The sequence below is a fragment of the Dermochelys coriacea genome, chromosome 18 (genome assembly GCF_009764565.3).
Source record: "Dermochelys coriacea isolate rDerCor1 chromosome 18, rDerCor1.pri.v4, whole genome shotgun sequence".
Taxonomy (NCBI): domain Eukaryota; kingdom Metazoa; phylum Chordata; order Testudines; family Dermochelyidae; genus Dermochelys; species Dermochelys coriacea.
Window position 1 is genome coordinate 19,775,371 of NC_050085.1, and position 18,070 is coordinate 19,793,440.

Here is an 18,070-nt window from a genome sequence, read left to right on the forward strand (position 1 = left end):
ACACTGAATAGCAGCAATGCTCTTGGATGCAAGCACTAAGATGTGCTAGGAAAAGAAGCAGACTGGCTGAATTCAAACACAGGGAATGGCAAGAACTAAAGAGTAAACAGCTTCCTCTTTTTTTCTTCTTAAAGGAAGGGCCGTTTAGTCCTGGGCCTCCTTAGGACGCAGTCTCACAGAGCAGTGAGTGAAGGCTATTAAGACTCATTATTGGACTGATTTGAATTATTAATCCCTTTCTTTACAAAGCCACACTAAAACAAATGTCCATCCCCAGATGCTTTCCCTAGCTGACCCTTTCTGTGACAGTGCTGCCAAACCCAGTGTCCTATTGTGTATCATGTGGATTTGTGAGAGAAAAACTAGACAGATTTTCCACAGATGATATTTCACAACTTTAAAAGAGACCAAACTAGAAGCAGAGAGGATGGAAATAGAGTGAGTTTTATGTTTGGGAAAGGCTCTGGGCTGACAGCCCTGGAGTCCGAGGTCCTCAGCTGACCCCAACACAGATACAACATGGACAGTGCCAGTGTTTGCCACACATGGAAAGCCACGTCTAGTCTGATAATAGAATGGACTGAACCAACTGGCAAAGAAGCACACCTCAGGGTCAGGTTTGGCAAATGCATGCATCTGGCTCATTATTGCAGCTGAAAGTCAAACTGAGCCCTTGTGGTTGCAGGCAGCAGTTCTCCTGCAGTCTCAGAACAGCAGATGCCAGTAGAAGCTGTCAGAAATACATTTCACTTGAAGGTCTCTCTTCCCTATCTCCCAGGGACCAATTTCAGAATGTAGAGGGGTAAGTGCAATGTCCACTCCCATTCATTCACTCTCTAGATTACCTGCTTACACTGCTCTGTATCCCATTTACCAATCCTGATTCAGCTTTGAATCAGCAAAGCACTTAAGCAAGTGCTTAATTTATATGTCTAAAGTTAAGCACATTGTAACAGGATAGCTGGCCTCTTAAATGCAATCAGGCCCAGCTCTCCTGTTCCAATCCAGGTGCAACCTAGTTTGGTGCAATAAGCAGGGCAGGTCTACCTCGGGGGAGTAATAAATGAGGAACAGCCCAAAGACATATGACAATTCAGAGTCCAGAGAAGCAGACAAAAAAGCCAAGGGATCTAGAGAAGCAGAGAGCTCAGGAGAAGAGCAAAGCTGGGCTGATAGCTGCAGGGAGAGGATGCCACTGAAGGAGGGAGCGGTGAGAGTTCCCTAGTTGGGCTGTGGAGCCAGAGATCAAGCTGGTGAAAGCAGAAGGCAGAAAGACAGCATGCAGGGGTCACCTACAAACTTCCCCAGGTCGGACAGCCATGGCCAGAGAGGGCTGAGAGCATCAGAGGGAGATGCTTGCTGGCTCTCTGAGCCAGAGGGCTGAAACTGGAGGGTTAGACAGGGCTGAAGGCTGGGGAATGATAGAGGGGAGCCCAATGTCATCTCTGGGCAAGAGCGAGAACTAGATCAGAGACTGAAAACGGGAGGAGAAGCATCCCTCTTAGAAAGGCTGGAGTGAGGCCTGGTGAAATGACAGGCCCATACCTGACAGTCTAAAGAGATGCCAGAGTCTAAAGCAAGACACGAGAGCTGCACCAGAGCAGCTGAGCATGGTAAGAGACGCCATGGCAGTACCTGGTGTGCTGATGGTTTACTGAGACATGAAAGAGTCTATGTGCTATTGGGACTGTCTTGGGGAATTCCAGACAATTGTTGTGGGACTTCTGCAATTAATTAACCCTGCAACAGGCTACTTATACTTGGAAACCTTGTGGGGAGTTACTGAGGATTCCAGAAGAGGAAAAACAAGGCAGGGAGAAGCTTGCAGGGCCACAAGGGAGCGGCATGGAGGAAGTCACTCTGTGACGCACACGCTTAAGTTCTTTGCTGAATCGACGCCAAATGTCACATACCTTAGCAAGTTGGTGGCCGAGGCAGACACAGAATCTGTGGCCTTGACTCATTGTCCCCTGCTCTCACTTCTCTCTCTCTTATGCACTATTTTTCTTTCAAGCCCATCTGACTTGCCATCAAAAGTAACAGGGAAATTCTTTAAACACAAATGCAGTCAATCAAAGCAGTCAGTATGGGGGTTCACCCCCTAACGCTTAATACTAAACCTTCAACTCCAGGAAATTTCTAAGTGTTAAACACCACCGTGCATAGTCAGGGTTAAATTTTCAAACACATCTGTCTAAGTTGGCCATACAACACATGGGATGGAAAAACAAAGTTCTAGGCAATTGCAGAGCATGCACTGTGTGTGCAACTTAAGCAACACACAAAACATCAAAACACAGTCCTTCCATCCACTCCAATAAATCCCTGGTATACTTGAGATTTCTTTGTCTAACATACTCTTAATGATATAAATAGGGATATATTGTGTAATCTAAGCTCCAACAATCTCCAGAAACATGTTGTGTGCTAATAAGGACCATCTCTGTTTCCCAGGCCAAAGAAAGCAATTGGCTCACAGTAAATCTCTCATTTTGCAATGGAGTCCAAAAAAAGAAGAAAAAAAGAAACAGGCTCTGAAACCATATAAAAGGACTGGAAGATGTTTGCCATCCCCCTCTTCCCATCCATTTCTGAGCATGGGACAGGAGGTAATTTCAGGATAGTGTGATGTTCTTTTCTTTAGTAGAAATCTCCGTTTGTTTTCCCTTCCTTCTGTACTGAAGCTGCGTCACACTGGGCTGTCAAATTTCAGCAGCAGAAAATGTGGACAACGTACAAGAATTTCTTGCAGCCTTGGTACAGATCACACAATGAGTTGTCGGCAAGGGTGAGACTCTGTGCTTTCCTGTGCTGTTCTAAGCAGCACACACGTATCACAGCCCCAGGAAAGTGTGTGTGTGTGGGGGGGGGGGGGGTTAACTTTTGCACCCTACAAATTCTAGAGTGTTCCATGGCCTCAAGAGAGCCTGGCAGAATTTAGGCAGCCCTCCGGGGCTGTCTCTGGCTGCTTATGGGTAGCAATGCGGCACAGAATCGCCACAATATTGTGCTGAGACTCGTTCTCTGCCATGCCACTCTCACCCGCACTTTAGCACAACACCTGAGCCAGGGCTTGCAAAGGGGCCTTCAGGAGACACCCTGTGGCTTTCTCTACCTCGGTTCCCACACCAGGGGAATTGTCCCCAGGCTGTATCTGGAGCTTTTAGGGCCCCTTTGTCCAGTGTATACAGTGAGAGTGGGAGTTGGAAGCATTTTTCTAGGGGAGGGAGTCTGCCTAGTGCAGTGGTTCTCAAACATTTGTGCTGGTAACCCCTTTCATATAGCAAGCCTCTGAGTGCGACCCCCCCCCCTTTATAAATTAAAAAACCCTTTTTTGTATACTTAACACCATTATAAATGCTGGAGGCAAAGCAGGGTTTGAGGTGGAAGCTGACAGCTCGCAACCCCCCATCTAATAATCCCATGACCCCCTGAGGGGTCCTGACCCCCAGTTTGAGAATCCCTGGCCTAGAGGGTGGAGCAGGGGAGGGGGAGCCAGGAGTCCTGGGTGCTATTGACTCTGCTACTGTCTCACTGTGACATAAATTAATTCATTTACACTCCCGTGAGTCAATTTACCCATCAATAAAATAGGTTTAATAAGAGGTTGTGCTGAGAGGCACAAATTGAACTGTTTAGAGAACCCTGGAGGAAAAGTGCTAAACAGGCCAAAATATACATTTCAAATGTAACAGGTGTAACTGTGTTACCTAGACCAGTGCTACTCAAAGTGGTGCCGGTCCGCGAGCTGTCAGCTGCTGGTCTGCGAGCACATTGGAAAAAAAATTACCAGTCCCCCACATCAGATAGCTTGAGAAGCACTGGCCTAGACAGCTATAAGCATTAAATTGCTGGGCATCTCATTATGTTATTTCCTTTCTTTCCCTTTGTAAAATCTTTTCAATACATTTTTATATGTATCAGGAACCTAAAAGACCTGATTCTCCTCTGCTTTGCAGCTTGCCTCATCATTTATACTTGTGCAAAGTGCACAGGTGTAAACAGCTACAGGAGACACAAGATACAGGAAAGAAAGCAGCAAAATGTTTTACCTGGTTTCTAGTTCTTGAATATTTAAAAGAATGAGATAGGATAGGAATATCCATCACAAACATGTAATAGTAACCCAAAGAAAGAGCTAGAAGAGTATTCATCCTCTCTCTGTGCTACTCTATTTGTGGTGTGAGTTCTGCAACAGGTTTTGAACCTTCAGGGTTAACAGCAAACCAGCCTCCTCTAGTGGGGTTTTGGAGACAAGATTTGCTTTAGTCAGTATCGTTGATGAATCAACAGCTTTGTGGGTTTTGTGGTGATAGGAAAACATTCAGAGAATTGGATTCATTGGTTGACATATTTTAACTAGAAACTTCTTAGCAAGATACTCTTTCTGTTTCCAAAATACTCTCTGGCACCTCATTTCTGCTCACTAGTATTGCCAACATCTTCTTAAAGTTAATATCCATGCTTGATGGTGGCTCTGGACCGCAAGACTCCTATGTACCTTGGCTCAGAGCTCCATTAGGAATCAATATATGTTCCATGTTTCCTTCAGCAGAATGGAATATGAGGGAGTCCATTGCATTTATTATTCATTCTTTGTTTCATTACGATCTATTTTCTCCAACTTCAGGAATTTTGTGCATTAGCTGCACTGAGACTTTTCTGTGCTGCAACTGAAAGATATCCCACACTGAAATGCAGCCCATGCACACAAAGAAGTGACCTGATCCTCCAGACTCTGCACGGATAAAAATCCCATGAACTCAAGGGGAGTTTTGCCCAGGTTAGTACAACACTACTGGGCCCAGGTCATTCAGAATGTGACTGGGATGCAACCCAGATCCTCTTGCTCCAAAAGCACAAGCTCCTACATATCTGAAATATGGGAGAATGTCCTTCAGCAACTACGCAATACGAGGTCTATGGCACAAGCTGAAAAGTTCTGATTCCATCCAGCAGAGTGCAGCGGTACAGACAACATACCTACACATAGTAAGCAGTTCATTACAGTAGGTTTTAACTGTGGTTATTATTATACAGCACACTGAAAGTCTTGGCAGACAACAACTAATACAACAATTAGAAAACATTTCCTCACCGATTAGATGCTCAATTTCTTAATTGAATCTACAAATGTAGCTTGCTGTGCCCTTCTTTAAATGTGTGTCCACATGTAAGCATCCAATCTTGGGGTGCAGCTTTGAACCAAATTCCAAATCATGACGTTTGCCTGCCACTGAAAAGGATCAACCATATGTGACTAAAAGTGTATCTGCTGGGTTATCATTTAATTTGGTCTTTATGCTTGTCTCTTTCACTCAGTCACATAGTTCCTCTACCTTCAGGTACACCTGGCCTTGCAGACTTTCATTTATGCAGGAGAAATTTTCTCTTCCCATATAGTGCTAGAACTGGGGAAGGGTTTGTAAAAGAAGAAAACTAAAGAATAAATTAAGGTTATTGTTAAGTGAGGACTCAGGTCTGTTCTGCTGCAGGCTACACACTTTCCTACAGCCCTCAAAGAACCAGCCCTGTAATACTTGTTAAGAATGTTGGTTTAATAAAAACCACGTGATTTCAAAGATCAAGTCATAGCAAAGCCTCTGAGTTTGCAGGGTAAATATTTATCTAGACTGAGCACTGGCGGAGTGAACCACTTTCATGTACTTGCGAAAACACCACAAAAAGCAGGCACACTGTCAAGGACCAGGGACTATTGCAAAGTGACCCACTGAGTGAAGACTGGCTTGATTGCTTGCATTTTCCAGACTTCACTGTGTTATCAGTCTAAGTATCAGAGTGTGGTGAAGGAACAGGAAGCCTCTTCACTGTTCCCTGGAACATACTTTGCATAATGAATAAATCTTGGGAAAAAGAGTGCCCCTTGGCTGCCTCATGTTCACAATGTGGGGTACTTTCTGTGGGTTGGTTTTTTTAATTGACAGCTTGGACTATCGTATGTTTAAGTAACTTCTACAAACTCAAAACACCTCTCAACACTGCAGCTCACTGGCTGTTCATGACTATTAAAGTGCAGTCAGCAACTGGATAGGATACAGCTACTGATACCAAAAAAAACCCACAACACAAAGTTGAAGGGGTAGAAACCATCCACCAAGAAACAAGCATAGAAATAGAGACACTCATCTGGCATAAGCATTCATGGCAGGAGCCAAACAGAGGCCTAGGAGTGGCGGGAAGACAGAGTCACAAACACAACCCAATTTACTGCGCACAGAAATGCACCCAACTTTTCTATTCCATTATGAGCTTTGAAAAACTCCCCTATTGTCAACTTTGATCCTAGTGAACAAATGGTTTCAGATGTTATTATAGAGTTAGAATGAGTGTATTGTACTTTATTCTATCATGAAAGTGTGGAAGGACAAAAATCATCAATCCTAAAATGGGAATGCTGTAACTTTATAGCTGTTCTGGTGGTAGTATTTTTTAGAAATATTAATTTATGAATTATATAGTGTGGAGGTTCTACAAGCTGTCTATTCATATTATAGGTCATATTCTAGTTGTACTTTGTCACAGAGGTGCAGGCATGCTGGAATAATGTCAGGTCCTGCCAGCCCTGAGCTCCAGAGATTTTAGAAGCTGTCCCAATACCTCCCATAATGGGAGGTCAGGTTTAATGACTGGAGACACCTTAATTCTGGTAGATGAGCTCCAGTACCATGCATCTTACTGCTAATCCCTCCTGGGAAGTTTAATGCAGAACAGTTTTGCAGCCTGCATAGGCCTGATTGGATTCCCACTGGAATTTTTTTGCATAGATGTTCCATACAAGTAGTAAAGTTTCCATATAGAAAAAAAGCAAGAAGGTTCATGGAACTCCATGGAAAATCAGTTTTAGTTAACTGGATGTTCCAGTTAATGATGATCATCCCTCATGTTTTTTTGGTTTTGGGGGCCTTTGTGACAGAGGTTAATGCTTCCAAATGGGAGGGGTCACTTTTCACTCTGTAGTATCCTTCGTTCAATGAGTAAGAAGAAAACACAACACTTTAGACCACAGAATGGGAATTAAATCCTAACAAATTGTACATTTACACATGCAACAGCAGCATATATATACACAAATGGAGGGTTATTGGTTCAAGTGGTTACAGCAATGGACTGGGAGACACTAGCTTCTTGTCTCTGTCTGCCATTCCTTTGCCACTGGATTTTCCCATGCAACACGACACTCCATGAACTGCCAATTTAAATGGATGCCTCCCTGACAACATTAGAAATATCATGATGTGGTTGGTACATTTGGGGGTGGGGTTTTGGGGTGTACAGTTGTGGATACGGTGGGTAGCATGGGAGGAAGAGTAAGTTAATAAGTGTTGTACATAGGATATATGTAATGGTGCTGTGTGGCATAAAAGATTTATGGCTTGATTTGGGGTTGGCCACATCAGTCATGACTGGCATACACACACACACACACACACACACACACACACACACACACACACACACACACACACACACACGTTTTCTCTCAGACATTTTTTTAAGCAGTCTTTGGCCTGAAAAGTCTCAGAATCCCCTACACCCAGGAATTTGTTCCACTTATGCAAATATTCACTCAAAGAATTTGCAAAAATGGCAAATAAACAGCATCCCAAAGGAAAAGTGAATTCAAAACAGCAGCAGCAAGAGCAAGAAGGCCGACACCAACCTCAAGGCTGAGCTCAAGTATCGGGGGTAGCAGTGTTAGTCTGTATCCACAAAAACAACAGGGAGTCCGGTGGCACCTTAAAGACTAACAGATTTATTTGGGCAAAGCTTTCATGGGTAAAAAACCCCACTTCTTCAGATGCAATCTTCAGATCCATGCAAGGCTGAGCTCACCAGCCAGCAGGGGGAGCCAAGGGGAGAACTGTTAGAAGAAACTGGCCTGGAAACCAACCAAACGCCGGCTACCATGTCTGAAATACTACATATGCTCAGATTTCAGAGTAGCAGCCGTGTTAGTCTGTATCCGCAAAAGGAAAAGGAGGACTTGTGGCACCTTAGAGACTAACAAATTTATTTGAGCGTGAGCTACAGCTCACTTCATCGGATGTGCTCAGAAGGTGATGCCTGGATCTGTAGCAGCCAAGTGGCTGCATGACTGGACTCTCAGAGGAAAAGGTAGATGGGGAACTTATTTCACAGCACAGTTCCACCGCTAGATTCCTAGTGCTGCAGATCCAGCATGGTGCCGCTGTTCTAAACACTGTTCTTTGTAGCTGCTGGGACAAGAGTGACCCTTTCACTGTGTGCCTGAACATTACTGCAGTGGGTTTCTCAGAATCAAGCGCTGAATAAGGAGCCATTCTTAATGTGGTTTGAAGACTCTACTGGCCCTCCAGAGCAAAGCCGCTGCACACTTCCCTGCTTCAGGGAAAGGCTATTTTATAATAAGATTAATTATCTCTGAAAACTCCTCAATACAAACCTTTACATCTTCTGTTTAAAACCCTGTCTCCTCATTCCTAGTGCATTCCTGAGCTAGCAGCAGGCTAACCTTCAGTGCTGACCCTCCTTACCCTATCCCATGAAATGAAAGTTGATCTCTGTCAGGGGGAAGTACTCAAAAAACCCAGGCATCAATAAAAACTGGGGTCCACTAGAAAAGCCCAACCCCTTTACTGCCCTTAAAAATGTGGCCTTTTGTGTTTCCAGGGTGTTGATTCTCTCCCCCTCTGTCTCTTTAGTGGCAATATACGACACAGGGAGCGCTTTATGTCGAGCAGGGAAAACCCCTGAGTGCTGTGCACATGCAGGGAAACTCAAGCTCTCTGCATTTAAATTACAGATACACATGTGTAAAGTCTCCTATAAAATAAAAGAATGACAGAATTACATGGGGTGCAGTCTTGGGGCCTTTTTCATTTCTAACAGATCATCCAAGATTTTTTAATTCACTGAGAATGTGGACTCAACTCTTAGTCCCTGACTGGGCACCATTCTGCTCATGTTAACAGTCCATAGAAGAGAAGTCCTGTGTGTAGTTTATGCACAGTTGGGAGCAATATATCCTATTTACTGCAGTGTGTGCTCTGAAATGAAAAGAACAGGGATGAGAGAAAACCCAGCACCAACAGCTAGGATCTAGGTTTGAAAACCATATTGAACTAGGAATTGGATTGGATTAATGAGGCCAAATATATGGCACCTTTTAAAGATTTCAGAGCATTAAGGAAGGAGAAACGTTTCCTTAACTTTTGAAGAACTCTTTAAAAAGCTCTACAAAATGTTTCACAAAACGTCTAAAACATTTTGGAAAAGATATAGCGAAAACTATGAAACTCCCTATTTCTCTGGCTCCTCTCTTCCTACTGTAATGAGAAATTTAATGCCATAACTCCAGTCTTCTAGCAAACCACACAATTAATTCCAGAATATGGATAGCAACTTTTGATGTATTCCACGAGTGTGGAACTCAGAGTGCATGCATGTTATATGCAACTAAAAATGCACCGTGTTCTCTGGGGTTCTTAACCAGAGGCTTGTCTTTCTTTGATTAAATCCTAGGACCATTAAACTAAGAAAGAAAGAGAGAAAGAAAGAAAAAGAGAAAGAAAGAAAGAGACCCAACTAGTTCTATCTGACCCAGAAATTTTTAAAAGTATAAACCAATTCAGAATAAACTAGGGATGCAATATAGAATGTTAGAAAGTACTTCTTGTGCTAACTTCTTTCCCTATTTACCGTAGCTGGCGGATAAAGGCTGATTGCAGGATGCAATAAAGTCTTATTTTTCTTGAAGAGCAACACAGAATTACAACAGATGTTTCTGCTTTTAGATCAACTGTAGTTTTATGGAGAAGTTTTCTTCTCTTCCAAACAACAGACTGCACCAGGACCCAAGAGACCTGCTGCTGCTGCGAAATACGCTGGCTGGCCTCACTGCCACACGCCAGGAGCTAGCAGGGGAAAACGATCCAAAGGCAACTGATTTTCCCTTTTGCAAAGAGAATGGAAACAGAGTGAATGTTTTGCTTGTCTGTTTGACAGCCCTCCTGGATGCGCATGCTCCACGCTTTCTGGGTCTGGGCTGTGTCTGGAAGCGGAAGAGCCAGATTACCGCAAAGCAGGTTGTTTTTGCAAAATTTCCAAACTGAAGGAAGTATCTGAAGTCTCACTAGAAAGCCTATTCTGGGGAAACTGCCAACCCCGTTTTGTATTCCGGAGACATTCAGCAAAGAGCAGAACCTGCAATCTCTTTGAGGTTCTCCCATTGCTTTTTTAGATCACATCAGATATGAAACCAATAAGACCCTCAGTAGCTGTATATTAACCATATTCAGTTACACTTTCACCCTTTCCACTAACTCTCATCCCTCTGATAAAAATTATGGTTTAATTGGTCCTGTGTGTGTAGATAATTTGAGCCAAATCCCTCAAACCTGACTTTATCCTTAAGCAGGAAAAGCTCTCATTGACTTCAGTGGGAGCTTTGCTTGAGACAGTCAGAACTGCAGGATTTCATCCTATAATTTCCCCAAAAGATGGGATATGAATCAAATGGAGATTGTTTCCTTGGCACAACACTATCCCCTTACTCCTCCTTGCCAAGAACTCATTAATCCTTGGCTCAGGAAAACTTACCATAAGAGGGAGCACAAAAGCTCCAATATTTCCCACGTATGCTAACTTGATAATATCAAGAGAGAAAATTAAGACCCTAAATCAAGGATGGATCTTCTTTGATGTGCTGCTGTATAATTAATTTGTTACTAGTTTAAAAAATTGATTCACCCACTCAAAGGGGATTTGCTTTTCTCAAAATATGACTAGTCCCTTTTTCACTTTTTCAAAACTCCCACTTCAGAAGGTTTTTTGGTCCTAGGCTTCCTCCCATTAGCTACAAAGTACACTGATGCGTGCTATGAACTCCATCTTCAAAACATTCATAACATACACAAAAGGCAGGAAGGTGGGCTTGTCCATACACAGTACAACAATGAGACAGTCACCTCCCTGCCATCAGTTCAAAGCCCATGTTGGACCAAAGTCGTTGCCATCTACAGTCTGATCTGTGGGTCTAATTCCTAGCAGATAACTGTCCACCTAAACTGACACCCTACTTGCACTCAGCACAGAGGCCAAAGACTGAATGAGCCATGGGGATCAAATACCTTTCTTGTCCCAACAGGTGGTCACATTACATCAGCAATGTCTGGCTAATAAGTGAGAACCCCTACAAAGATGTTGTGAGGCTTTGAGATCCTTGTGGAAAGCTTTGGAATATTGTTAGTATACAGATATAAGGCATGTTCGTTTCTAGCGAGCAAAAGGTACAATATACAGTCAGTGTAAGATAGCCTCTTACTGAACGTCTTATGAAATACTGCCTGATAGACCATGGCTCTGCCTGAGTACAACAGGTTTCCTTTTTTCTTTCTCTAAAACTCTTTCTCCACTGCCAGCTGGATTCATCAAGCTCGAATGGGCCTGCAACTCACAAACGTCTTCTCACTGCCCCTGACTTGGCTCCCACATCTTTAGACTGTTTACTAACATTTGGTTTTGGATTAGACATCCTTCAGAACAAATTACTGTACGTAATGACTGAGGTCAGCCTCAAACCCAAGCAGGGCACACATGGAGCTAATCTTGTTGGTTCTGAGGTTAATAGGGCCACAATGACAGCATTAACGAAAACCCTTGGGGTTTTTTGCCTTCCTCTGTACCATGGGCATGGGTCACTTGCTGGAGGATTCTCTTCACCTTGAAGTCTTTAAACCATGATTTAAGGATTTCAATAGCTCAGACATAGGTGAAAGGTTTATTGTAGGAGTGGGTGGGTGAGATTCTGTGGCCTGCATTGTGCAGGACGTCAGACTAGATGATCATAATGGTCCCTTCTGACCTTAATATCTGTGAGTCTATGCTTATTAGCCTCATTCGACACATCTAGGCTACAACAGTGCATTCCATGAAGCAATAGGCAAATCAACTCAGATAAAATAAGGACTAACCTGAACCTTTTACCCAAATTAACTTAACAAGAAACCTTGATGTTGGGGAGGGGGTGGTTTGAGATTCAAAACAATAAATTTTTTGGTTGGTTGGTTTTGAAAATGTTATGCCTCGTAGCCACTGGACCAGAAGCAGAAAAACCTATAAGAAACACTATAAGAAATCAGCAATTGATTTCTGTCCTCTTAACATGTCACTGCCTTGCATGGACAATGGAAGCAAGAGGGGTGGGCAGAAGGAAACCATGTTTGTGTTCCATGCAATGCTGCACGGGGGGATAAAAGGGATAAGGAGAATTAGATGCTCTCAAAAGAACAAAAGCCCCAACTTACCAATGCAGGTCCTGCCATCAGTGTGCAGGCGAAAGCCGGGCTTGCACTCACAGTAATAGGATCCCAGGGTGTTCACACATCTGTGCTGGCAGCCCCCATTGTGAACCTGGCACTCATCAACATCTGCAGATGGGAAGAAGAACAGAAACATTCAGTAACGTGGGCATGAAAGTAGCTAACCTTAGCATTTCTCCTGGTTGTTCACAGACTCCAGAGCTGAGAAATGGATGAAGGACAGGAGGGGAGAGCGCCATATCATCAGGTTTTAACCATTCAGGCCATTGTGAAAAATCACAAGGACAGACGTGCAAAGAGCACCAATGTAGATCACGAGTCATTCAAAGTAAACTATCCTTCAGACTTGACTCTGCAACAGTGCCGTCCCCACTTTGAGATCAGTTACTCTGTGAAACTTTCAGACATCTGAATGTACACTCAGGATAAAGAGAGTAGAGATGGACTGAACTAAACTACTGGAATACTCCAGGGGGAAATCCCATTTCTAAGGCCTAAGATCTGTACACACTCTAAATCAGGGGTGGCTCTTCAGAGGTTAATATGCAGCTCCTTGCATAGGCACTGACTCCGAGGCTGGAGCTACAGGTGCTAACTTTCCAGTATGCTGTGGGGTGCTGACTGCTCAACCCCTTGCTCTGCCCCAGGTCCTGCCACCACTCCACCCCTTCCCCCAAGGCCCCTGCCCCTTCTCCCGAGCCTGCCATGCCCTCGCTCTTCCCCCATCCCCACCAGAGCCTCCTGCGCACTGCAAAACAGCTGATTGCAGCGGGCGGGAGGCATGTAGAGGCACTGATTGGCGGGGCTGCTGGTTGATGGGAGGTGCTGGAGGCCGGTAGCAGATGGGGGGCTGCTGACATATTACTGTGGCTCTTTGGCAATGTTCATTGGTAAATTCTGGCTCCTTCTCAGGTTCAGGTTGGCCACCCCTGCTCTAAAGCATTCTTGTTCTCACTCTAAACAGGCTGGGCTGTCCCATTTGCTATATACATATTAAAATTATTTATAATAATGACAAGAGTAAACATCTAACATTTACAGACTATAGCCAAAAAGTATACCTTAAAGCAGCAAGTTTTAAATCCCTAGTTTCCCTGGAATTACAGGTTGGATCCTAGCAGGGTTGACTCAGCCCTTCATCTTTCTGTGCCAGAGAGACCAGATTCCATGCAATTTACTTTGTAATAAAGACAGGGCTCACTGAAGAGCACCTTGAACAGAGGTCCTCCCTTCTCTGTATGGACACTAAAGCTCAACTTTGCCAAAGCCTGCATGCAACATCTGATGCACATACACAAACTGCAGATTTGCAAATACCAGTCTGACTTGCTTGTGTGCATGGGTTGTCATGCAGATAAGCCAAGTGTGCACAAGCTGTGCATAAAAATTTTGAAAATTTAGGACATCATAAAAGTAGGGATTTGTCCATATGATGTTGGCTAACATTCCCTCTCCTTCCCTGCATTATCTGCATGGCTGCAGCTCAGAGCCCAAGAGGTGTTGTATGTATATATTGTGAGAAATACTTTCTCCCTGAAGCATACCAAAGAATGCATATGAATACTAAATGTTATTACTATTGAGCTCGTTCATCCCAATTTTTTCCAAAGCACTTAAATTTCACAAACGACAGGTCTCACTTTACCTGTTGTTGCCATACAACTAACCCTGGGGTGGAAGGTAACAGATATTTAACCTGTGCTCAGTAATTCTACATGATATTAAAGGCCAGAAAGCAAAGAAAACCATCCTATCCCACTGAAAAATTGTGAATAATGGACTTGTCTGAGGACTTTTTCATAATAAAATGACATTTGTTTAAGGTCAACTTCACCCCACATATGAAACTCTGAAATGTGTGTTACAATTTTCTTGTCTGCCCTTTCTAGTTCCTTCTACTGCACAGGTATCCATGGTATTCTGGCTTTCACACCAAAACAAACTTGGACAAACTGAGGCAAAACTTTCTACAAAGAGAAACACATTTGGCCAGAAAAGAAAAGGAGTACTTGTGGCACCTTAGAGACTAACAAATTTACTTGAGCATAAGCTTTCGTGAGCTACAGCTCACCTCATCGGATGCATTCAGTGGAAAATACAGTGGGGAGATTTATATACACACACAGAGAACATGAAACAATGGGTTTTATCATACACACTGTAAGGAGAGTGATCACTTAAGATGAGCTATTACCAGCAGGAAGGAGGGGGGGGGGGAAAGGAGGAAAACATTTTGTGGTGATCAAGGTGGACCATTTCCAGCAGTTAACAAGAACATCTGAGGAACAGTAGGGGGTGAGGCAGGGAGAGAAATAACATGGGGAAATAGTTTTACTTTATGTAATGACTCATCCACTCCCAGTCTCTATTCAAGCCTAAGTTAATTGTATCCAGTTTGCAAATTAATTCCAATTCAGCAGTCTCTCCTTGGAGTCTGTTTGTTTTTGAAGTTTTTTGTTGAAGGATAGCCACTCTCAGGTCTGTAATCATGTGACCGGAGAGACTGAAGTGTTCTCCAACTGGTTTTTGAATGTTATAATTCTTGACGTCTGATTTGTGTCCATTTATTCTTTTACCTAGAGACTGTCCAGTTTGACCAATCTACATGGCAGAGGGGCATTGCTGGCACATGATGGCATATATCACATTGGTAGATGCGCAGGTGAACGAGCCTCTGATAGTGTGGCTGATGTGATTAGGCCCTATGATGGTGTCCCCTGAATAGATATGTGGACAGAGTTGGCAACGGGCTTTGTTGCAAGGATAGGTTCCTGAATTAGTGGTTGTGTTGTGTGGTGTATGGTTGCTGGTGAGTATTTGCTTCAGGTTGGGGGGCTGTCTGTAAGAAAGGACTGGCCTGTCTCCCAAGATCTGTGAGAGTGATGGGTCGTCCTTCAGGATAGGTTGTAGATCCTTGATGATGCGTTGGAGAGGTTTTAGTTGGGGGCTGAAGGTGATGGCTAGTGGCCTTCTGTTATTTTCTTTGGGCCTGTCCTGTAGTAGGTGACTTCTGGGTACTCTTCTGGCTCTGTCAATCTGTTTCTTCACTTCAGCAGGTGGGTATTGTAGTTGTAAGAATGCATGATAGAGATCTTGTAGGTGTTTGTCTCTATCTGAGGGGTTGGAGCAAATGCGGTTATATTGTAGAGCTTGGCTGTAGACAATGGATCGTGTGGTGTGATCTGGATGAAAGCTAGAGGCATGTAGGTAGGAATAGTGGTCAGTAGGTTTCCGATATAGGGTGGTGTTTATGTGACCATCGCTTAATAGCACCGTAGTGTCCAGGAAGTGGCTCTCTTGTGTGGACTGGTCCAGGCTGAGGTTGATGGTGGGATGGAAATTGTTGAAATCATGGTGGAATTCCTCAAGGGCTTCTTTTCCATGGGTCCAGATGATGAAGATGTCATCAATGTAGCGCAAGTAGAGTAGGACATTAAGGGACGAGAGCTAAGGAAGCGTTGTTCTAAGTCAGACATAAAAATGTTGGCATACTGTGGGGCCATGCAGGTACCCATCGCAGTGCCGCTGATTTGAAGGTATACATTGTCCCCAAATGTGAAATAGTTATGGGTGAGGACAAAGTCACAAAGTTAAGCCACCAGGTTAGCCGTGACATTATCGGGGATACTGTTTCTGACGGCTTGTAGCCCATCTTTGTGTGGAATGGTGGTGTAGAGGCTTCTAAATCCATAGCGGCCAGGGTGGTGTTTTCAGGAAGATCACCGATGGATTGTAGTTTCCTCAGGAAGTCAGTGGTGTATCGAAGATAGCTGGGAGTGCTGGTAGCGTAGGGCCTGCGGAGGGAGTCTACATAGGCAGACAATCCTGCTGTCAGGGTGCCAATGCCTGAAATGATGGGGCGTCCAGGATTTCCAGGTTTATGGATCTTGGGTAGCAGATAGAATACCCCAGGTCGGGGTTCCAGGGGTGCGTCTGTGCGGATTTGTTCTTGTGCTTTTTCAGGGAGTTTCTTGAGCAAATGCTGTAGTTTCTTTTGGTAACCTGCAGTAGGATCAGAGGGTAATGGCTTGTAGAAAGTAGTGTTGGAGAACTGCCTAGTAGCCTCTTGTTCATATTCCGACCTATTCATGAGGACAACAGCACCTCCTTTGTCAGCCTTTTTGATTATGATGTCAGAGTTTTCTTTCTGCGAATACAGACAAGGAGTACTTATGGCACCTTAGAGACTAACAAATTTATTTGAGCATAAGCTTTCGTGAGCTACAGCTCACTTCATTGGATGAAGTGAGCTGTAGCTCACGAAAGCTTATGCTCAAATAAATTTGTTAGTCTCTAAGGTGCCACAAGTACTCCTTTTCTTTTTGCGAATACAGACTAACACGGCTGCTACTCTGAAACCTGAGTGTTGTTTCTGAGGCTGTGGATGGCATTGTGTTCTGCATGGCTGAGGTTATGGGGCAAGTGATGCTGCTTTTCCACAATTTCAGCCCGTGCCCGTCGGCGGAAGCACTCTATGTAGAAGTCAAGTCTGTTATTTCGACCTTCAAGAGGAGTCCACCCAGAAACCTTCTTTTTGTAGTGTTGGTAGGAAGGTCCCTGTGGGTTAATATGTTGCTTAGAGGTGTGTTGGAAATATTCCTTTAGTCAGAGATGTCGAAAATAGGATTCTAGGTCACCATAGAACTGTATCATGTTCGTGGGGGTTGAGGGGCAAAAGGAGAGGCCCCGAGATAGGACAGATTCTTCTGCTGGGCTAAGAGTATAGTTGGACAGATTAACAATGTTGCTGGGTGGATTAAGGAAACCACTGTTGTGGCCCCTTGTAGCATGTAGTAGTTTCGAGAGTTTAGTGTCCTTTTTCTTTTGTAGAGAAGCAAAGTGTGTGTTGTAGATGGCTTGTCTAATTTTTGTAAAGTCCAGCCACGAGGCAGTTCCATCCGATGAAGTGAGCTGTAGCTCACTAAAGCTTATGCTCTAATAAATTTGTTAGTCTCTAAGGTGCCACAAGTACTCCTTTTCTTTTTGCGAATACAGACTAACACGGCTGCTACTCTGAAACAAACTTCCTTGTAGCTGGACTTTACAAAAACTAGACAGAGACAAACACCTACAAGATCTCTATCATGCATTCTTACAACTACAATACCCACCTGCTGAAGTGAAGAAACAGATTGACAGAGCCAGAAGAGTACCCAGAAGTCACCTACTACAGGACAGACCCAACAAAGAAAATAACAGAACGCCACTAGCCATCACCTTCAGCCCCCAACTAAAACCTCTCCAACGCATCATCGAGGATCTACAACCTATCCTGAAGGACGACCCATCACTCTCACAGATCTTGGGAGCCAGGCCAGTCCTTGCTTACAGACAGCCCCCCAACCTGAAGCAAATACTCACCAGCAACCACACAACACAACCACTAACCCAGGAACCTATCCTTGCAACAAAGCCCGTTGCCAACTCTGTCCACATATCTATTCAGGGGACACCATCATAGGGCCTAATCACATCAGCCACACTATCAGAGGCTCGTTCACCTGCGCATCTACCAATGTGATATATGCCATCATGTGCCAGCAATGCCCCTCTGCCATGTACATTGGCCAAACTGGACAGTCTCTACGTAAAAGAATAAATGGACACAAATCAGACGTCAAGAATTATAACATTCAAAAACCAGTTGGAGAACACTTCAGTCTCTCCGGTCACATGATTACAGACCTGAGAGTGGCTATCCTTCAACAAAAAAACTTCAAAAACAAACAGACTCCAAGGAGAGACTGCTG

General features: G+C 43.9%; 1 protein-coding gene across 6 annotated transcripts in view; it reads right to left on the minus strand.

Annotated features, from left to right (window-relative positions):
• The window catches only part of MEGF6 (multiple EGF like domains 6), a 272,172-nt gene that overhangs the window by 61,253 nt on the left and 192,849 nt on the right, over positions 1 to 18,070 (minus strand). For all 6 annotated transcript variants that reach the window (XM_043499841.1, XM_038376878.2, XM_043499840.1 and 3 more), the window contains one exon: positions 12,306 to 12,428. In XM_043499841.1, the coding sequence (XP_043355776.1) occupies positions 12,306 to 12,428 (123 nt within the window). The remainder of the gene's footprint in view (positions 1 to 12,305; positions 12,429 to 18,070) is intronic.